Source organism: Odocoileus virginianus, chromosome 6, assembly GCF_023699985.2.
Source record: "Odocoileus virginianus isolate 20LAN1187 ecotype Illinois chromosome 6, Ovbor_1.2, whole genome shotgun sequence".
In the NCBI taxonomy this organism is placed as follows: domain Eukaryota; kingdom Metazoa; phylum Chordata; class Mammalia; order Artiodactyla; family Cervidae; genus Odocoileus; species Odocoileus virginianus.
This window is the reverse complement of record NC_069679.1, coordinates 32,809,497-32,833,289: the sequence shown is the minus strand read 5'-3', so window position 1 is coordinate 32,833,289 and position 23,793 is coordinate 32,809,497. Positions and strand designations below refer to the sequence as shown.

The following is a 23,793-nucleotide window of genomic DNA, read 5'->3' as shown; positions in this document are numbered from 1 at the left end:
ATTACTATGGAGTTACCCAATCTATGCCAATGAGTCCTGAGGCAGCAAGTTCAGAGAAAAGAAAAATGAAAGCAAATAGCCCAATTATAATATAATACTTCAACCATTAACACGACAAATTATTTTTAAAAAGACAACAGAGTCTAACAGGTATTATAAACCACACAGGAGACTAAGCAGCGATTCATTTCATTCTACCTCAACTCCTCTCCCCACCTGCTTCTCCAGATCTCAGAGGAGAGACTCACCCTCCTTCACTCATAGCATACCAACATCTTTCCATGCGAAGGTCCCTTTTTTGTTTTACTTTATCATATTTTCCCCAGATTCCCACTCCCATCAACTGTCTGCTCTCAACCACACTCACTCTAACATAAATTATTTTACATATGTTAAGTTTTAAATAATCACAAATCATATTATAAATAACAAATCATGTTAGAGAACTCAAACTTTTCCCCTACTTAATTTAGTATAAATTTTAATACTTTAGTTATGTTACTTATACTTTGGGTTCATTGCCTTTGGATGTTGCAAAATATTTCAGAGTATGTCTTTCACCCTATTTTATGTATCTGTTCTTCAAGTGATAGACACCTGTGCTGCCTACAACTTCCTGCTACTATGGATCTATGAATGCTACAATGAGTATCCTTATATATTTGCCCTGCTCCACAGAACCGCTGCTACAAGCTGCACTTATTAACCAATAGGGTCTGAGTGTTCCCATTTATCCAAATTCTAGCTATCATTTGGTACTTATTCCCATGTTCCATTTTTTGCCTATCTAATGAGTGTAAAAGTGGTATCTCGTTACTTTAATTTTTAATCGATTATCAATAAGATTTAACATTCCTTAGAAAATGTGTTAGTCATTCAGGTTTCCTTTAACTGCCTAACTTTTAAATGAAGTTCAGTTTATCATTTTTTGATGGTTTGTGATTTTTTAAGACTTTTTTTAGAATAGTAAAACTGAGAGGAAGGTACAAAGATTTGCTGTAAATATACCACCTGCCCTGACACATGCATAGCCTCTCCTACTATCAACATCACTCACCAGAATAGTATCTTTTTTTAAACCAAGAATAAAACTACATTGATATCATAATCACTCAAAGTCCACAGCTTATCTGAAAGTGAAAGTCACTCAGTTGTGTCTGACTCTTTGTGAACCCATAGGAATAGTCCATAGAATTCTCTAGGCCAGAATACTGGAGTGGGTAGCCTCTCCCTTCTCCAGGAGATCGTCCCAACCCAGGGATCAAACCCAGGTCTCTCGCATTGCAGGAGGATTCTTTACCAGCTGAGCCACCGGGGAAGCAAGAACACTGGAGTGGGGAGCCGATCCCTTCTCCAGGGGATCTTCCCACCAGGAATCAAACTGGGGTTTCCTACACTACGAGCGGATTCTTTACCAACTGAGCGATCAGGGAAGCCCAGAGCTTATCTTAGGGTTTGCTCTAAGTGTTGTTCATTCTATGGCTTTGGACAAATGTCATTACATATAATGATATATATCCATCATTATATCTTAAGAGTATTCTCACTTCCTCCCAATTCCTCTGCGCTCTGCCTGTTCATTTCTCTGCCCCTCATGCTGCACCCCTAGTGTACCCCAAATCACCCCAAAACAATCTCGTCATTGTCTCCATAGTTTTGCCTCTTCCAGAGTATCATATAGGTGGAATCATACAGTGTACAGTCTTTTCAGATTGGCTTCTTTTGTTTAGTAATATGCATTTAAGATTTCTCTATGTCTTCCCTGGTAGTTCAGATAGTAAAGAATCTACCTGCAATGTGGGAGACATGGGTTCAATCCCTGGGTTGGGAAGATCCCCTGGAGAAGGGAATGGCAACCCACTCCAGTATTCTTGCCTGGAGAATTCCATGGACAGAGGAGCCTGGTGGGCTACAGTCCATGGGATTGCAAAGAGTTGGACACAACTGAGTGAACACTTTATGCCTTTTTGTGGCCAATAGCTCATTTTTTCTTTTTTCTTGTTGAATAACATTCTGTCGTCTGGATGTACCACAGTTTGTATATCTATTCAACTACTGAAGGACATCGTGGTTGCTGTCGAGTTTTGGCAATTATGTATAAAGCTGCTATAAACATCTGTGTGGAGATTTTGTGTGGATGTAAGTTTTCAACTCCTTTGGGTAAATATGATCATTGGATTGTATAGTAAGAGTATCTTTAGTTTTTTAATAAATCACCAAACTAGCTTTGAAAGTGGCTATACCATTTTGCCTTCCCACCACAAATGTTTGAGAGTTCCTGTTGCTCTACAGTCTCATGTGAGAACATGTGATGTTGTCAGTGCTATGGAATTTGGCCATTCTCATGGGTGTATATTGGTTCCTTTGCCAGTTTTTGATGGGCATCCAATTCTTAACTGCAATACTTCCTTGCACATTCTATACATTAATCCCTTGTTGACTTTTGACACTGTTAGTACCTTCTACCAATCCAGTCACTTTGTTTAGAGTCTTCTGATAAACAGAAATACTCTATTCTGATATAGTAATATCTATCAATTTTTCATTACATTTTTTGCTGGGGGAGTCTTAGTGAATAAATGTTTCTTCACACTAGTTCAGAAGGATATTCTCCAATATTTTATTCTATTAACTTTATACTTTTAAATTCCTTATTTAGTTTTTTAATACAATTGGGGAATCCCTTCCATATATGGTGTTCAGTAGAAATTCAATTTTTTTCTTCAAAAAGTGAGTTAGTTTTTCCAAACCCTCATTTCCCACTGGTTTATGATGTGACCACTAATGAATGCCAAGTTTTCATATATAGAGAGATATTTCTGAACGCTATTTAGTTTCATCAGGTTTTTTCCCTCATATTTGTACAGAATCGCACCATTTTCATTGCTATGGTTCTCTATTATGTATTCAATCCCCCAATTTGGATTTCCTTTTTAAAAACTGACTTAAAAGAGAACTTAATTTTTCCAGATAAGTTATAGAAAAATGTGTTGCATTTCTCAAAAAATTCTGTTATAGTTTTAATTGGAATTGCACTGAGTTTATTGGTTAATTTGGGGAAAATTAGATTCTCCACAACATTAAACCATTCCGTCTGGAATCATACTATATCTCTCTAGCTTATAAAAATTTTTCTTTATGATCTTTAATGAAATTTTGAAAATATTTTCTCCATAAAGGTCTTTATATTTTGGATTTTTCTACTTTACTATCAAAGTGTTTTTCTTTTTTTTTTTTTGCTATTGTGAATGGAGAAAGAAACATGACTCTCTCAATTAATATACCTTGTTATAGTCTTCGGGAAACTCTAATAAGAATTTGTCATCATTTAATACCCACTCACCTGAAATGGCTTCAGAAACGTTTCTTCCATTGCTAGCCTGCCATATTCAGTGAAAAGCTACAATGAAAATCACACACCCGCACGCACACACACATGCACCCACACACACAAAGAGAGAAAACTTCAGTATCTTCTTGGCTTTCTTTCACTGATTTTTTTCTTTAGCTGTAACATAATACTATATTATTAAGACTGCAGTAATCATTTTAAGTAACTAAGTATTAGATTAAGTAGAGCTACAGTAATCATATATTTTAAAATTAAGGACATAGTCCATTTTAAAGATAACACCTTTTATATCTAGAATGTAGGACAGTTTTTTTGTGGGGAAGATAAGAGACAAAGAAACATGTGAAATGACCTTTCAAAGCAAAACTTGCATAGATTAGACCAGAGAGCTATAAACTAAGTAGGATAATTTACAAAAATTGTTGCCTGAGGAAATTTAATGGCACAATGGCCTCGATTATTACAAAGGCATACAGGTATTTAAGCAAGCTCCGGGAGATAGTGAAGGGCCGGGAAGCCTGGCGTGCAAAGCCTGGTGTTGAAGTCCATAGGGTCGCAAAGAGTCAGACACGACTTAGCGACTGACCGACAATAACAACAGACATTTGGTTTAAAAAGTGAAGAATCAAATAAACCACCTTTTATTTTTTATCGCTCCCAATTGAGAGGTACCATATCATTTTGTTTCGCCAGAAATGTAAGGTTTTAGAGAACACAGACTTGAGGGGGTCCCTGTGACTGGGCCTCTGCTGAGAGTTCAGTTCAGACTGGCCAAGTGGGTTTCCCGATGTGCACAAAGGAAACGCCACTTCGCCACAAAAGAGTAGCAAGCTACAGAGGCGTCTGAGTTGGGGGAGGGTGCTGACACAGAGGACTTCCCTCCTTTGGCCTTTCAGAATAGCCCCCAAAGAATTACATTGCCTCTCCTGTGAAAACTGGGACTCTAGAAAGCAAATTATAATAACTAGGTATCTGATTATAGTAATTAAATGAAAGTCTGGAATATTATGTTTAAAAGCTGGTCTTGGAATCAGAATCATTACTCATTTTCATCAGAATCATATACTAACAAAATTTGAACTCACAATCTTTTCTGAGAAAGGATGAGGTGATGCCATTTACAGGAAAAATTTTTAAATGATCTCGAAAAGAGATTGATTAATTACTCAATATCACAGTCCAAAATCAGTCCTTTTTTAGAAATCTTAAACAGGTATTGGATAGTGCCATGTCATTAACTGGCTAGGTTATGACACACACCTAAAGAAGCAGTTGTACTCACTCAGAGAAACATCTAACAATTATTCAGCATATCGTCTATTTTTCATAATTGATCAGTGTGATGTACCAGAAACATATTTGGGAGTAATGCTAGATGTGAACTCTAAATAATAGTTCCAGCCTCACATATCACCCTGTGCTATTATCCTTTGTTATCTGTTACACTGCATAGGGCCCTTATTGCCAAGATAATATATTAAAAGCAAAATTTTCTGTAAAATATGCAGAGGGAAACTATCAGAGAAAAAAATAGGTTTTTCTATTAATATGTAGCTAATAATTACAAGAATTGAAAGAGAGTAGAGAGTGTGACAGAGATGAGAACTACCTTTAGGAAATATCTAATCTTCTACTAATTTGAGATTTAAATGCTGCCTGGAGAGTGAAAGAAACACCAAGTCCAATCAGATGATGAGGTTTCTTTTTCCACTCTGTCACTAACTGGCAACTCATTCTTTTTCAGAAACAATTTCTCATTCGTAAAATATTAAGGATAAGTTAGATGTCACTGAGGTTTCTTTCAGATCTAAAATAGAATTCTATGAGTTACCATCAGGTGTTCACCCATAGCTATAAAGTGGTCCACAGGAAAACAATCTGGTATATAACTGTTATTATACTAACAATTATTAAATCCTTGACCATAAGACTTCAACTTCACATTCTGGACCATTTTTAAGCCAAAGGTTCTTTTTCCTCTCTAACGTGCCATATATTTTCCTATATACAGGGTTGACAAGCAAGTAGCTTTACTGAAACAAAGGACCTTGAAAATTGAATTAGAAAGAACATAAGCATACAGGGTTAGAACAAGAAACCTGGAAATGTGACAACTTCCATTTGGTTATGTTTTTAAATCTTTCTGACTGTTACATTTTCCAAGTACAAGAAGGCCTGACAAAATCTCAAAGTTCTGCTATACACACCCAAAAGATTACCAGATATAAAAAGAGACTATAAATATTGTTACCTGAAGGTGCTGAAGATCATCCTCTTGGACATTTTGAGATAAATTATAAACCTTGATTAAGAAATAAAAAAAAAAAAAAAAAAAAAAAGAAATAAAATCAAAATGAGAAAATAATTAGCAACATACTAAGCACTTATTTTGCTATTCTCTATTTTTGAAACATTTACTATCATAAAATCAAACTCTTTCGTGTATATTCTTCTATAATGATATTTGTAAGACCTTGAGAGAAAAGTAAAGAAAGCCTGAGAGACAGTAAACAATGCATTAATACAATGATCATAAAACTGTTCCAGAAATATAGTAGCCACCTGTTTTGGAGGCAGAATGTTAAAATTATTTTATGAACCTAATTCATCAATTAGTATTAAAATAATCATTCTTATAAGCTTACCAAAAGAATAGCAATCTGGATCTTAATAACCCATATATAAAATTTTGTCTTGAAAAATTATATTGGCTTCTTTACAATCAATTATTTAAGTCTATAGAAAATTTCATCACAAGGAAGTTCTGAATATGTTGCTTACATCCTCAGGCACATGCTTTATTGCTTCATGAATAGATTAAAGTAAGAGGAAGAGAGGATAAATATCAGTAACTTCAAAGAAAAGTTAAAGATGTTTGTTTATGTACTGATACAAACAGTATACTTTGTGTACTTTTTCAATAACAGATCACTTCTCAGATAATAATAGTCATTACTAAGGACTTAGCAGATTTTTCAGTGAAAATATTTAATGCCTACAGGAAAAATATAAATAATAATTATTTAAAAGGCAAAAATAATCTATTTTTAATTGACTTGTTAGAAGTTAGATATTAAGTCAGTATTTTAAAGGCTAATTAAATTAAGAAGTATATTTTTAGAAGTTAGTCAACCTTACTTCTTACATCAATGAATAGATCATTCAGAGAATCAACAAGGAAACATCAGACTTAACAACACATTAGATCACATTGACTGAACAGATACATAAAGATCATTCCGTCAAAAAACAGCAGAATATACATACTTCACAAGTGAACCATTCTCAAGGACATGTCAGGTCACAAAACAAATCTTAATAAATTCAAAGAAGAAGGAAATCATATCAAAGCAGCTTCTCCAACCACAATGGTATGAGACTAAAATCATTCACAAGAAAAAAAATTGGGAAAAAAACAGGAAAATGTGGAGATTAAATAATGCACTACTGAATAATCAATGGATCATAAAATAAATAAAAGGAGAAATTTAAAATACCAAAACATAAATGAGAGCAGAAATACCACATATCAAAATCCATGAGATGTAGCAAAAATGCTTCTGAGAAGAAAGTTCATAGCAATATGGGCCTACCTCAAAAAACAAGAAAATTCCTAAATAAATGATTTAATTTTACACCTAAAGAGACTAGAACAAAACCCAAAGTTTGTAGAAGGAAGGAAATAATAAAGATGAGAGCAGAAATAAAGAAAATAGAGATTAAAAAACAATAAAAATACCAATGTAACTAAAAGCTAGTTGAAAAGATAAATAAAATCAACAAGTCATTAGCTAGACTCACCAAGAGAAAAAGAAAGAGGGTTCAAATAAATAAAATCAGAAATTAAAGAGGAGAAATTACAACTGATACCACAAAAATACAAAAGATCATAAGAGACTACTATGAACAGTTATATGTCAACAAATTGGATGACCTAGAAGAAATGGATAAATTTCTAGAAACATGCACTCTCCCAAGATTGAATCATTAAAAAAGAAAAATCTGAATAAACTGATAACTAAAAAGGGACTGAAACAGGAATCAAAAATCTCCCAACAAACATAAACCCAGGACCAGATGGCTTCAATGCCAAATTCTATAAAACATTCAAAGAAGATTTAATATCTATCTTTGTAAAAATATTATGAAAAAATTTTCAAATCCATTTTATGAAGCCAGCATTATCCTGATATCAAAACCAGAGAAGGACACCACAATAAAAGAAAACTATGCCAATTCCCTGATGAATATAGATGTAAAAATCCTCAACAAGATATTAGCAAACTGAAACCAACAATACATTAAAAGAGTAAACAAACCACAATGAGATACTACCTCCTACCTGTTAGAGTGGCTATTATTGAAAAGATAAGGAACAATTACATGTTGGAGAGGATGTGGAGAAAAGGAAACCTTCATATATTGTTAATAGGATTGAAAATTTGTGCAGCCACTAGGGAAAACAGCATGGAGATTTTTAAAAAATTAAGAACAGAACTACCATATGACCCAGCAATTCCACATTTGGGTATTTATCTGAAGAATATGAAAATACTATTCAAAAAGATATATGCACCCTTATGTTCAATACATCACTATTTACAGTAGCCAAGATACAGAAAGTCCTTATGTGTCCAACAATGGATGAATGGATAAAGAAGATGTAACACACACACACACACTGGATTACTGCTGCTGCTGCTGCTGCTAACTCGCTTCAGTCGTGTCCGACTCTGTGCGACCCCATAGACGGCAGCCCACCAGGCTCCCCCAGTCCCTGGGATTCTCCAGGCAAGAACACTGGAGTGGGTTGCCATTTCCTTCTCCAGTGCGTGAAAGTGAAAGGGAAGTCGTTCAGCCGTGTCCGACTCAGCGTGACCCCATGGACTGCAGCCTACAAGGCTCCTCCATCCTTGGGATTTTCCAGGCAAGAGTACTGGAGTGGGGTGCCATTGCCTTCTCCAACACTGGATCACTACTCAGCCATAAGGAGATGGAAATCCAGCCTTTGTGATAACATGGATGGACTTTGATGATATTTTGCTAAGTGAAATGGGTCAAATGGATAAAAACAAATACCATGTTATTTTACTCATGTGGAATAAGTGAACAAATAAAATAAAAATGAACTCACAGAGATCAGATTAGTGGTTACCTGTGGACAAGAGGGGTGAGGGCTGGGCAAAATGGATAAAAAGGGGTAACTATGTGTGATAGATGGAAACTAGACTTACGGTGTGATCACTGTATACAGAAGGTGAACTATAATATTATACACCTGAAACTTATACTTATTAAAAAAAAACTAGTCAGTCATAGGTTATAATCATGACTTTCATTTTAAAGTTCTTTATAAAAAAATTCAGTCTTCCTTCTATCCATTTTTTCATGTCCTAGCTACACATAACGCGCTGGTTGCCTGTTCACTAGGTCCATTCTCCCTACATGCTTATGATCTCAGCTTTGATTTGTGCATTCTAACTATTCTGCCTTTCCTACCCTTTAAAATTATTTTACCTTTCTTTAATGGCCTGTTTCTTGGTCACTTTCTCTTCTTGCTCTTTCTAGTGAATAGAAAATATCTAAAAATTATCTTAAAATGTTTATGCTATGTGTTCTATAATCATAGTAAAGCCTTAAGGGCTTTCAGGACAATTCATAAAGTGTACAGTAACTTCAAAAACAATACTTGAGAGAAAGAGAGAGAGAGAGAGAAGGAGAGAAAGACATTTTCTTTCCTAAATGTACCTTGTGTGTTAGTCACTTGGTCATGTCCGACTCTTTGAGACCCCATGGACTGTAGCCTGCCAGGCTTCTCTGTCCATGGAATTCTCCAGGCAAGAATACTGGAGTGGGTTGCCATCTCCATCTCCAGCAAATGTACCTTAAGGTACTATAAAAAGTTGTGTGTGTATATATAAACATTTAGTAATGTTTCTACTAGGTATGCAAAACAAAATTTACATCCATAAATTTTGTTTCATTAAATATAACTTAGAATAGGTGGTCACAATGTAACTACATACATTAATATTATTGAGTTTGAAGTGAGTGAAGCCGCTCAGTCATGTCCGACTCTTTGTGACCCCATGGACGGTAGCCCACCAGGCTTCTGCATCCATGGAATTTCCCAGGCAAGAATACTGGAGTGGGTTGCCATTTCCTTCTCCAGGGGATCTTCCTGACCCAGGGATCGAACCCGGGTCTCCTGCATTGTGGGCAGACACTTTACTGTCTGAGCCACCCGGGAATTGTAGACTTTAAATAGAAAAAATTATCAATAAGATAATGCTTTATGGTTAAAGTATGCAATTTGAAAACCGATCAGAAATTATATTACAGTAATTAGAAACAATTCTACTCTTAAAGAAATAATAAAAACTGGTATGCTAATTGAGTCAAATAATATATATATAATTTACATTTCTGTTAGTCTCACTACCACATTTACATAGAAGTACATATATTCACAATTTTATTTAAAGAAATATCCATCAAAATGGATTTATTTCATTCCATACCTGAATTGAGCTGATCATTGTGCTAAGGGCAAATACTGTGGCTGAATCTCTCAAAGTTGACTGACTATCAAAGGTTCCCTGAGTATCCATCAATAGTACTGCAACCTGTAGGCAAATAGAGTACATTATTGATAATTTATAGAACATGCAGGGCATTAGGGTTACCACAAAGTTAACACCATAAGGACTAAAGCAAACCATCAGCAATGAATATTTACTAGGTAATTTTTCACACGTGCCATGAATGCCACTGAAAATAGAAATATTAACTTGCTGCTGAATACTATAATGATTAATTTTTACTGGCAATCCAACAAAACAGAAATAGCATTGCTAATTGATCTGCTGTTCTACTGTACCTATGATTTTGCCTACTGTGATCAATAGCAATTAAGCTGGGAACACGAAATAAGATGCTACCCACTTCCCTTTTAAACTTCATGTCAAATGGTCAAAATTAGTTTTTAAAAGAGCATTTTTTTTTTTGTCTCCATTAGTCTTTTTTTTTTTTTTAGTATGTTTTATTTTTTTTTTTTCTAGGCTAATTACTTTACATCATTTCAGTAGTTTTTTTATACATTGAAATGAATTAGCCATGGATTTACATGTATTCCCCATCCCAGTCCCCCCTCCCACCTCCCTCTCCACCCGATCCCTCTGGGTCTTCCCAGTGCACCAGGCCCGAGCACTTGTCTCATGTACCCAACCTGGGCTGGTTATCTGTTTCACCCTAGATAATATACATGTTTCAATGCTGTTCTCTTGAAACATCCCACCCTCGCCTTCTCCCAGAGTCCACAAGTCTGTTCTATACATCTGAGTCTCTTAAAAGAGCATTTTTGAGGATCCTGAAAAGTGGTAACTGCTGGTAAGTGAAAACTCAATTTTCTTTAAGAAGTTCACATCATACCTTTTTACCATCAGGTTTATTGACAAGGAAGATTTCACTCCATATCTGGATTCCTGTGGTCTCTCGTTCAGATCCACCTCTCCACGAAAAACCGGTCAATGGTTCATTGTGATCTCCAACCCAATCAACTGATTCCTATAAATTAAGAAAGTCTATGATACTAAACTAGATATGTGGTACAGGTTCTCCTACTCACCCGTACCAGTTAGTATTCCTCTTCAAATCTAGACAAAAGGAAAACAACATATACACATCTATTATACTGATACAATTGCCTTACTTACACATTCAAAAAAATTAATATAGAAGAGCAATCATATGTCACACACTATGCTACGTCCTGGGGATACAAGGATATCATTCCAGATAAGAGGAAGCTCACAGCCTAATAGGAGGGACAGACATGATAACAAAGCATTATGATGTGATACATGCATGCCAAAATGGGTGTGTATTTTAGACATAACTGGAAGCATATAGACAGAAGCAACTCTTAGTCAGTTAAGACATCACAGGAGAAGCGATATTAGAGCTAAGACTTGAAAGATGTTTAGGCATTTCCCAGGTGAGCAAACTCAGTGAGGGCATTCCAGAAACAAAGAAATAAAGGTACGAGAGAGAACATTATGTCAAGATATACACAATAATAATATACACAAATGCTTCTCTATTGGGGGAAGAGGGAACAAATGGCAGGAGGACAAGCACCTAGCAGTAGGTGCAGAACAACAAAATCAAATGTTACACTTTAATTTGAGCAAATACTATTTGACATAAGCAACATAAGAAGCATTATCAAGTATTTCATTCTAATGTTTATTTCACAGTTAAAATTATGGTTATGCCTGAAACTACATAACCTGAAAGAATGGTAAGTATTCTAATTTTGTTCATTCAGTTTTCCTACCTGTGTTAAGCAGTGTACTAATGTTGGTATGACAGACATAGAAAATGGCAAGAATTTTGTTTGTTTTAAAAGCCTGAATGTATTTTGGTCATTCTGTTCTCATTTTGTTTGGAGGCTAGAGATAGAAGATGTTAAAGTTAACATTACAAAGTTGTTCAAAAATATCTCACCTACATAAAAGTTCAGTCCAAAATGGATAATTATTATATAAATGCATAACCCAAAGTTTCTTTGGATAGTATGTCTATTCTGCCTCAACATCCATATTTGCATCTGAATTACTATGGGTAAAAGGGTAGACAAAAATACTGGTATGCTCTCAACTTCTAACTTTCTGTTCCCCAACTCTAATCTCCTATTTATCTTTCTGCTTTTGGTTGGTTGCATGCCCCTTAAAGCCTCTTTTATATGCCACACTATTATTTCAAATGTTACCACCGTGTTGGTTGCCTTTGGGGGTGGGTTAAAGGTGAGAACTGAGTGGGAAAAGATAACAGAACTTTGTGAGGTTAACAGCAAGATACACTTGATAGGATTTGGGGCTACCCAGGTATTTATATTTCCCCCCAAAAAGCAGAAATACACTTCAGATGTAACTACATGTAAATGTTACAACAAAAGAAAAAAAACTAAATAAATACTGAGATACATAATGATGATATGTATGGAAATATTTATAGGGAAGAATACTGAAGTCAACAATTTACTTTGAAATGAATCAAAAATAAGATGGAGCAATGGATTGAAACAGGGAAGAATAGCTGGATACAACAAAGTAGTAAAGCAAAAATATTAATGTTATTGGTACAATCTAAGCAGTGCACATCCAGGTATTCACTGCAAGGTTCTTTTAGCTTTGTTGCATGTATGAAAAATGTCATTGTAAATGTTGGGCACAAAATGACTATAATACAAATTATGACAAAAGTTATTTGACATTTTAAACACTAACATGTAAAGTTTATAACTGTATCACTGCACTTGTCTATTTTCAAAAGAATTTTTAAAAATGTGTTATGTTCTAAGGGAAATGTAGCAAAGTGGCTTCAGAGAAAGTGGCCTATATAGTTTGGTCCCCAAAGCACCAGAGTTGGAATGGTTACACGATAGCATTTTTAAACTAGTTCATCTTTAGGGAACACAATAATGGAAACACTGGACACTACTACTAAATAAAAACACAAAGTGATAGAAGCACAGAAATCAGAAAACTTTTTAAACTTCTTCCCTACCTGTTTATACATGTATCTCAACATGAAGTCCATTAGGAAGGATTTTCCTTTTCTAAATGCTCCAGCAACAGATACAGCGACGACTTCCTTGTCCCTGACAGCCTCTGAGAGAAGGATCCGATTTAGAGCAGTTTCATCTAATTCAAAGGAATGGTCATCTTTGACAATGAGGACTTGGACTGGTCCTGCCTTTTTCACTGGCTCTTCCTCTTCAGAGCTCCATTCATATGTCTTTTCTGAAAACCCACCTGTCGAATAAGATAAGAATTTATTCAGAAATCACAGGAAATGTGTATATACCTCTTCACTCTCAAACATCTGAAACAGGAGCACAGTGGAATTTGTTGTTGTTCTGTCGCTAAGTAATGTCCAACTCTTTTGACACCTCATGGACTGTAGCATGCCAGGCTCCTCTGTCCTCCACTATCTCCCAGAGTTTGTGCAAATTTATGTCCACTGAGTTGGTGATGCTGTCTAACCACCTCATCCTCTACTGCTCTCTTCTCCTTTAGCCTTCAGTCTTTCCCAGCATCACAGTCTTTTCCAGTGGGTCGGTTCTTTGCATCAGGTGGCCAAAGTATTGGAGATTCAGCTTCAACATCAGTCCTTCCAATGAATATGCAACATTGATTTTCTTTAGGATGGACTGATCTGATCTCCTTGCTGTCCAAAGGACTCTCAAGAGACTTCTCCAGCACAGTTCGAAAGTATCAAACTATGGTGCTCAGCCTCACATCCATACATGACTACTGGAAACACCAGTTTTTACTACACGGACCTTTGTCGGTAAAGTGATGTCTCTGCTTTTTAATATGCTGTCGAGGTTTGTCATAGCTTTCCTTCCAAGGCATGTCTTTTAATTTCATGACTGCAGTCACCGTTCACAGTAATTTTGGAGACCAAGAAAATACAATCTGTCACTGCTTCCATTTTTCACCCTTCTATCTGCAATGAAGTGATAAGACTGGATGCCATGATCTCAGTTTTTTTTAAGGCTGAATTTCAAGCCAGCTTTTTCAGTCTCCTCTTTCACCCTCATCAAGAGGCTCTTCAGTTCCTCTTCACTTTATAGGGTGGAATTAGAAATGCTCCTTTTATTGACATATATGCTGTCATTTACATTATATCTCATAAAGACTTATAGCTCATCTTTCTCATCAACTGGCCAAAGCAAATAGAATTTTATTTTTAAGAAAGCTCTAAATCAGTGCAGAGATCTGTTTATTGAGTGAGAAAAAAATCAAAGCAAAAGCCTGTACTTTTGGAGCAAAAGGATAAAATAGCTTTAGTTTACACTTCATCCCTTAGAAATAAGTTTAATTATTCACATTAAGGATTCTGGTAACACTTTTTAAAGCTGAACATGTGTAGGAAGAAATACACAGAGGGACTCAGAATCACATATTCTAAAATTATACTTTGCAGCAATGGAAGTTACAGATAATTAAATTGGGTAGGGCCAGATTATAGAAGTCCTTCAAATCCACGGCAAAGTGGTCTGGATATAATTCAATCAGAAAATATAACTTTGTGTGGAGATCTTATTAAAAAGGTGGGTGACTCTGTGAAATGACTAAACCTCTTAGTTTCTTCATCTGTAAAACAGAACAGGTACTATTAACAGTATCTATTATGGAGTTGTTGGAAAGATGAAGGGAGTTACTACATGTAAAGTGTTGAGAACAAGTGCTGTGTGCTGGGCACACAGCAAGCTCATAAAGGTCAGCTATGATCATCATCCCTACCACTACCTTGGGATTATAAATTCAACTAAGTATTCCTGGAAGAAGTTTCTGCCTATTTTCTATAAACTTATGGGTTTGTGTATGTGTGTGCATGCATGTGTGTTTTCAAAGTTTTGTATTTAATTGTCAAAAATGCTATTGCTGACAGAGGTCCTATTTTAGAAATCATCCCTAATATATAAGAATTTCTGAACCCTAGACTTTGGCATTTGTAGTATATTATAAAACAACTTCAATGTGTCAAGTGATATATTCTTAGATCCGTAGCCTTTTTAATGTACCTTCATAATGTCCTCCCACTTTGACTCTGGGGTTAGCTAAGTGATTTGTTTTATGACACAGCAGAAGATGTGAGACATGACGCAGCAGAGGCTTGAAAGAACACTTGAGTATTTCCGTTTTGTTCTTTCACCTCTGCTGTCCATCATGAGACTATCCCTAGACTAGTCTGCTGCAGGATGAGAGACACTTGAAGCAGAAGCATACTGCCTGTTCCAGCCAGGGCCCCCAGCAAGCCAACCTCCAGCCACGTGAGGAAGCCCAGTCAAGATGAACAGATTTGCCTAACAACAATTTCAACACGTGATCAATAAATGCCATTCTTCTATGTCCCTGAGATTTTATCAACATTTATTATGCAACATAACAGGCAATAAATAACTGATACAGCCTACAACCCATTTCTTCAGAAAGGCAGCTGGAGAAAGAAATGGCAACCCACTCCTGTGTTCTTGCCTGGAGAAACCCAGGGACTGGGGAGGGAGCCTAGTGGGCTGCTGTCTATGGGGTCGCACAGAGTCAGACACAACTGAAGTGACTTAGCAGCAGCAGCATAGTGGAGTGGTTAAAAACACAGGCTCTGGAACCAGATGGCTGAGATTCCAATCAAGACTTCCCCATTTCTTAGCTGAGCAACCTTAGGCAAGTTGTTTAACCTCTTTGTGTCTATGTCATAAAGTTGCTGTGAATTAATATACACATGTAATACACTTAGAACCCTGGCTGGTTATATGTATTAGTATATGCTGTATTATTACAGACTTAGGAAACTAGAGCCAAATATGTAACTGGCCTTGCCCAAGAAAAATAGGTAAAAATTCCTGTTATCAGGCAACCTACCACAGATGCTTTCTTGTGTTATTTATTTATTTCAATACTCCAGCAAGTTATTTATTATTATCTGTATTTTTGATATATGAGGAAATTAGGAATTGGCTTAAATTTAACTTTTTCAAGATCATACATATTAGCGTTCACACAGTAACTGTCAATTTGGGATTAGGTCCCAGATTGATTTTAGTGGGCACAACTTCTGATTTTAATGCAAGTGTCTCCAATATCTGAGGTCACATTTGTTCTAATTGATGTGGTCGAATAGACACATTTTATGTTACAAAGTTAAGGAAGTTCTCTTCTATTTCATTATTGATTTTTAAAAATCATAAATGGAAAAATGAATTTTATCAAGTGTCTTCTCTGCAGCTATTGAGATGACCATATGGCTTTTCATCTTTAGTCTATTACCTACCTACGTCGTTTAGTCGTGTCTCCTTACGATTCGATCCCATGGACTATGGCCCACCAGGCTTCTCTGTCCATGGAATTGTCCAGGCAAGAATACCGGAGCGGGTTGCCATATAGTGAGTAATATAACTTTTCACTTTTGTATAAATCTAATATTTTCAGGGTGCAGAATATTAACTACACACTATTGGATACAGTTTGCTAAATTTGTTTAGGATTTATACAGCTCTATTTATAAATGAATTTGAGCAAACTCCGGGAGTTAGTGATGGACAGAGAAGCCTGGCATGCTGCAGTCCATGGGGTCACAAAGAGTCAGACACGACTGAGCAACTGAACTGAACTGATTCATAAATGAGTTGAGTCTATGACTTTCCTTTCTCATTTGTCTTTGACTGGTTTATTAACAAAGCTACACTGGCTTTACAAAATGAATTAGCAAATTCCTCCTTTTCTATCTTCAGAAAGAGTAGTAAAGGATTAAATAGTTTTATGACATTTTGATAGGACTTGCCTATAAAACTATCTGGGTCTAGCATTTTCTTTGTGAGATCATTTTTAACTGCTATCTCAATTTCATGAGTATTTATGATACTATATTAGTAGTAATAAAGCTTTTTATCATAATCTAATATCCATCTCAAGAAGAAAGAGAATGGCAAACTAAATGCAAAGAAAAGGTAAGAAATAATAAAGACAGTATCAGAAATCAATAAACTACAAGATAAAGATTGATTCAATAATCTAAGACCAGTCAAAGAAAAAAGAAAAAATACCACAGATTATCACTATCAGATATTAAAAAAAGATACCACACAGATCCTACATTATATTTTAAAATAATATGAGAATATTATGAATAATTTTTGTTAATAAATTTGATAATTTTAATGAAATACATAAGAAATAACATCATTTATTTTAAAAACTACACAAGAATAAATACAAAATATAAATAATCTTATATCTGGAAAATTAGTTCAATTCATATTTTAAAATCTTCATGCAAAAACAAAACAAAACAAAACTCCAGGCTCAGTTGGTGAGCTTCCATGGTAAATTTTTCCAAATATTTAGAGAAAAAAATAATAGGCATCTTACACAAACTCTTCAGAGAACAAAACTAAGGCACCTTTCTCAACTTGTTTTGTGCTTTCAGCAAAACTATCATACCAAAACGTGTCAAGAATATTTTAAAAAGGAAAATTATAAGCCAGTGTCTCTTAAAGATGAAACTCAAAAAGTTCTAAAAATACACAGCAATTCAACTCCAGAGACAATAAAAAAATCTAATACATCACAACTACATGGTATTTATTTATTAAAGAAATTCAAGGTTAGCTTAACATTCAAAGGCAAGCAATTGGCTATATTAAGTAAAAGGGAAAACTATAATTTCAATAGATTCACAAAAACAGGTATAAAAATGTAACACTTATTTCTGATTGAAAAAAAACTCTCAACAAATTAGGAATAGAAGGAAAATTCTCTAATCTGGTCAATGCTATCTACAGGTATAGCTAATGCTATACTTAGTTTTGAAATAATGAAAGATTTCTCTGAAATTAGGGATCTGACATGGATGACTACTTCTAATTAGCATTATACTGAAAGTATTAGCCAGTACAACAGGTAAGATAATTCACCAAAGATAAAAGGGCGGGAGAACAAGAAATCAAATATCATTATCTATAGATGACATGATTATGCATGCAGAGAATCCAAAAGAATATATAGATAATTAATAAATTTAACAAAGTTTCTGGATATGAAGTTGATTTCTTTTATGTTATATACTTGCAGCAAAAAGTTACCAAATGAAATTTAGAAAAGCACTCACAAATATATAGTCAGTTGACTTGTTCTTGGTCAATTAACTTTTTGTAATAGTTTAACTGGAATATAATTTGCATACCATATAATTTATCCATTTAAAGGAAATAATCGTACAATTTTAATAACTGTACAAACTATCACCATGATTAGTTTTATAACATTGTTGTCACCTCCCAAAATACCTACATCCTTTAGCAGTCATCCCCATTCTTCCTTACCTACCTCCAGCCCTAGGCAACCATTAGTGTATCAAAGATTTGCCTATTTTGGACATTTCATATAAATGAAATCATACAGTAGGTGATGTGATCTTTTGGTGACTTTTCTTGATTTAGCATAATGTTTTCAAGGTTTATCCAGTACACGTCAGTACTTCATTTTTTATGGTCAAATAATATTCCATTGTGTGAATATACTATACTTTGTTTATCCATTCACTAGTTGATAGTCATTTAGGTTGTTTCCACTTTTGGCTATAATGAATAATGTTGTTATAAACTTTATGTACAAGTTGATATGTGTACATATGTTTTAATTTCTCTAGGATGTTCAATTGATTTGTGACAAAGATGCTAAGGTAATTCAATGGGGAAAGAACAGTCTTCGCAACAAATGGTACTGGAACAGGATATCTAAATGCAAAAAGTAAACTTACACTCTACACAAAATATTAACTCAAAATGGATCACTAATCTTAAGGTAAACCCAAAACTATTAAATTTTTGGAAGAAAATGTAAAAGATTTATGACATTGTATTAGGCAATGATTTCTTAGATACGATTCCCAAAGCATGACCCATAGTTTTAGTCTCTTTAGGCTGCTATAACAAACTTCCACAGACTGGTTAGCTTGTATATAACAATTTTTTTTTTTTTTCACAGTTCTGGAGGCTGGAAGCCCGAGATTAGGGTGCCAGTGTGGTCAGATGAGGACCTTTTACCAAGTTACATATTTCTCATTGTATCCTCACATGGCTGGAAGACTGCAGAGTTCCATGGGATCTCTTTTCTAAGAGCATTAAATCCATTCATAAGGCTCCACCCTCATTTCCTGATCACCTCTCAAAGGCCCTACTTTCTAATACCATTTCACTGGGCTTTAGGTTTTCGACATATGAATTTTGGGGAGATACAAATATCCAGACCACAGCATCCATAAAAGAAAAAATTATAAACTAGATTTCATTAATTAAGAATGTCTGCCTTTCAAAAGATATTATTTAGAAAATGAAAAGACAAGCCGTAGACTTGGGAGAAAGTATTTGCATATCATATATCTGATTAAAAAAAACTTATAGAATTCATAAAGGACTCTCAACACTCAATGATAATGAAGAACTAACTCAACTAAAAATAGGAAAAAGACTTGAACTAACACTTAACTAAGGAAAATATATGAATAAATTTTACTGTATCAGTTCAGTTCAGTTCAGTCGCTCAGTCATGTCTGACTCTTTGTGACCCCATGAACTGCAGCACACCAGGCCTCCCAGTCCAGCAACTCCCAGAGTCCACCCAAACCCATATCCATTGAGCTGGTGATGCCATCCAACCATCTCATCCTCTGTTGTTTCCTTCCCCTCAATCTTTCCCAGCATCAGGGTCTTTTCAAATGAGTCAGTTCTTCACATTAAGTGGCCAAAGGATTGGAGTTTCAGCTTCAACATCAGTCCTTCCAATGAACACCCAGGACTGATCTCCTTTAGGATGGACTGGTTGGATCTCCTTGCAGTTCAAGGGACTCTTAAGAGTCTTCTCCAACATCACAGTTGAAAAGCATCAATTCTTTGGTGCTCAGCTTTCTTTACAGTCCAACTCTCACATCCATACATGACCACTGGAAAATTTTTTAAACAATCAAACACCATTTACATATCATTATTAAACCTGATACATCTAATACATGTGCTGGGAAATATTTAACAATCAGCTCTTAGAGGTAGATGGGTGTGGAAAAGTCCTGATTTGTAGCATTTGCCAATTTCTGTGATATAAATACTACCATTATGACCCAATTCAATCTACCAGAGTGACTCACTGAGTGCGGCGCTGGGAAAAGAGGCACATGGTCAGCTCTTATGATCTAGTATGAGCTGATTCTAATGAACCACTGAAATCCAATGAAAGATATTTAAGACTTGTACAGAAAAATAGAAAACATTACTGAAAGAGGTATATATGTGTTTTCAGATTAGAAGGGTCTCTGTAATAAATGTGTCAATGCTCCCCTGGATTCTTGGATTGGTTACAATACTGATCAAATTCGCAGCAATCTTTCTAGTTGATTAACAAGCTTATTTCTTTCTTGTACAAACCCTTTTTATGAAGATTAACTAGCTCATATGGAAAGGCTAAGAGCCAAAAACACAAAGACAACCTTAAAGACAAAGTTGGGGGATTTACACTAACAGACACCAACAGATACTTAAAACTTATAATAATCAAGGCAGGGTGATATTGTCATAAGGATAAACAAGTAAACAAATAGAGAAGACCAGAGATTTCAGAAACAGACCAACAAATACACAAGCAGCTGACTTAAAATAATGTGCAACTGCAGTAAATGAGGAAAGTATGATCTTCAATAAATGATGCTAGTTCAACTGGATATTCATATGAGGGAGGAGAAAATGAACCTTCAACTCTAGCTCTCACCATAAATAAAAATAAATTCCAAATAAATCTTAGATCTAAATGTGAAATTGGAAAAGCAAAGGATACAAACAAGCAAATAACAAAAACCACAATATCAAATGATTCCACACATATGAAAAGATATTCATTCTCACACAAATGAAAAGTGAAAAATATATTGATACATTTTTATACAATAGATTTGTAAAGTTCAGAGATAATTCCTCTCTTTAGCTGGGATGTGAATCTATATTCTCAGATACTGCAGGTGGGAATTAAAATGGACATAGCATCTTCAGGCAGCAATTTGGCACATAATTATCAAAAATACAAATATATATTCTCTTTGACCCAGCAATGCCATTTCAAAGAGTTCATCCTGCAGGCAGACTCATACATATTCATACCAGAAGCAATGTTAATCCCCACCAACATGGGACTAATTTATAAACTATGATTCATTTGTCTATGAAGTATAAGGTAGTTATAAAGAATAAAGAAACTCATTTGAAACAATTGCCAATGTATATTATGAAAAAACAATTCAAGGTGTAAAACAGTGTGTATTGTATAGTATGGTATCATTTGGGGAAAAAAGTGTGCAGGAGAGTGTGTTTGGCATGTTTGAGGAACAGTAAAGGGTGTATAGGTATCTGCAGCAGCTTGGGAAGGGTATGAAGGGCCGGATTATGCAAAATAAGACAAGTTAAGATCTGAAAGGATCTTAGACAGAGTAGATGTTGGGGGTGAGAGAAAGAGAAAAGGCATCAGTGGATGTTTCTATGTGATTATCCTCTCCAACTTGTGGGTGTGGATGAGATACATAACTTTGAACTTGTAGTTTAGATGTCCAAGGTCTTTGAAGAGCTACCAGTAGGCTTAGTGAAGAGGAAGGAGATTATATATTAAGTATGACATAAGCGTGTTATAAAATAAAATAAATATCTGAGTTGTGACTTTAAAATAATGAGGCAGTTTATGGGAAAAAGTCTCATTACAATGTAAGCCAATTGCCATTTTAAATATTCCTTTTTGGTTAGGAAACTTTTAAAAATACAGGAATATTTTGTTATTAATAGAAATGAATCTGTGTAGTCATAAATATATAATCATTACTTTGTATCTCATCTAAAGTTAAGAGAGACTTCCTAGCTGAAACCTACTCTACAATCTCTCTCTATATATAAATGGTAATCAATATTTACATATAGAACTATTTAGATAAGCTACAACCCAGATGTCTGATAAATGGATCCAAAAAGTGTGGATACCCATACAATGAAATATTATTCAGCAATTAAAAAAAGGCTAAAACATGGATGAACCTTGAAAACACAATGTTAAATGAAGGAAGCCAGTCACAAAGGACCACATATTCTATGATTCCATTTATATGAAATGTCCAGAAGAGGCAAATCTATAGAGACAGAAAGTGGTTTAGTGGTTGCCTAGGGAGTAGAAGTGGATTAGGGGGTGATGTCTAAGAGGTACAAATTTTCTCTTGGGGGCTAATAAAATGTACTAAAATTGTGGTAATGAAGGAATAGCTCTGAATACACTAAAAAACCACTTAATTACACATCTTTAAATAGGTGAATTGTATGGCATATGAATTATGCCTCAAAATATTTTAAAAACTATTTAGAAAAACTTAAGTTTCTGTGAAAAAAAAAAAGAGGTCAAAATTGAAAACAGATTGAAAACATCTGGAGAGCAGAGATTGTCTTACGTTTCATAAAAACTTGTAACAGAAGCTTACACAGTAGGTACTTGATAAACATTTTTATGAATTTGATAGAAAATAACCAAAAAATATTAGAATATACAGTATAAGCAAGAACAAGTTTTATGCTTGATTTATTATTCACAACTGTATTTTATCTAAGCAATAAATATCCTTGTTCTGAAAGAATTCAGAAGTCCTCTGGAATACATGCCAAGTCTCTTTAGCACCAGATTTCTAGCTTCTTAAATATGTTTTGCTAAACTAAGCTTAGTTTCAATTCAGAGAACTATGTAAATCTTTAAAAGGCAGAAAACAGGTCAGAAGCAAATCAGATGGGAATTAGCATTTACTATGAATAATACAAATGTACAGCTTACAAGGAGAGAACCAAAAAATATATATCATGTCACCTTTTTACATATTGAATCTTATATTCAGTAAAGGGATTTTAGGGACTTTTTTGTTCTACGTGATGTTTTAAATCAATGGAAGCTGGCCACTCAGCTACTGAATTAAGATATGTTGAAAAGGAACTTCAAAAACTTATAGAGAATAATAATTTCAATATACTGAAAATGCTGTGGATGTGTATTTCTAATTTTAATTGTAAACTATACACTTCATCTCTCCAGCAAAAATCAAACCCCGAAAGATGACTACCTCTGAGTATATTGAAGCCTTTATAGAGAAAAGACACAGCACCTAGGAAACTGTCTCTTGGCAACTGAAATTGCAAGGAAATACTACTTCTTCTTAAACTATTAAATCTTTTCTAACAGTGGAAGTTGAAGAATGACACAGAAAACATTTGAATGAGCACCTGAGACTGACTTTCAAAAATACAGCCCAAGGATATTTATTCAGAAAGGGACAAATGGAGTTGACGAAACAAAAACAAAATTATTAACTCATAAAATGAATTTTAAGATTGTTCCAGCAACAGTAGAGATTTAAGTTACAATGAGATGATGACACATAACAGACCACAAAACACTACTATGCAGATTCTCAAATTGTTCTGCTATTAACAACACCTTTGAGGATGAGGGTTACAAGGAATAATGCAGATCCTGCAACTTCAGAGCTTTAATGAAACAAATTACTTAGCGGGCTGTTTCTTTTTACTGAATCCAAAAGCATTCCATGAACAGTAATATCTCTAGAAGAACAATGCACTTTATGTAAATATACACATAAAGTATATATACACACATATATTTCATATATTCATGTATGTACATGAAAAGACTTCAATCCTAAAGGAAATCAACTCTGAATATTTACTGGAATACTGCTGAAGTTGAAGTTTTAATACTTTGGCCACTTGATGTGGAGAACCAACTCACTGGAAAAGATCCTGATGCTGGGAAAGATTGAAGGCAAAAGGAGAAGGGGAAGACAGAGGA

At 34.8% G+C, this 23,793-nt stretch overlaps 1 protein-coding gene across 2 annotated transcripts in view; it reads right to left on the bottom strand.

Moving 5' to 3' along the window:
- The window catches only part of ATL1 (atlastin GTPase 1), a 68,788-nt gene that overhangs the window by 29,948 nt on the left and 15,047 nt on the right, over window positions 1-23,793 (bottom strand). For both annotated transcript variants that reach the window (XM_070469105.1, XM_070469104.1), the window contains exons 2-6: window positions 12,923-13,170; window positions 10,784-10,918; window positions 9,874-9,978; window positions 5,604-5,654; window positions 3,344-3,400 (exon numbers count right to left, since the gene is read on the bottom strand). In XM_070469105.1, coding sequence (XP_070325206.1) covers window positions 3,344-3,400; window positions 5,604-5,654; window positions 9,874-9,978; window positions 10,784-10,918; window positions 12,923-13,170 — 596 coding nt within the window. The remainder of the gene's footprint in view (window positions 1-3,343; window positions 3,401-5,603; window positions 5,655-9,873; window positions 9,979-10,783; window positions 10,919-12,922; window positions 13,171-23,793) is intronic.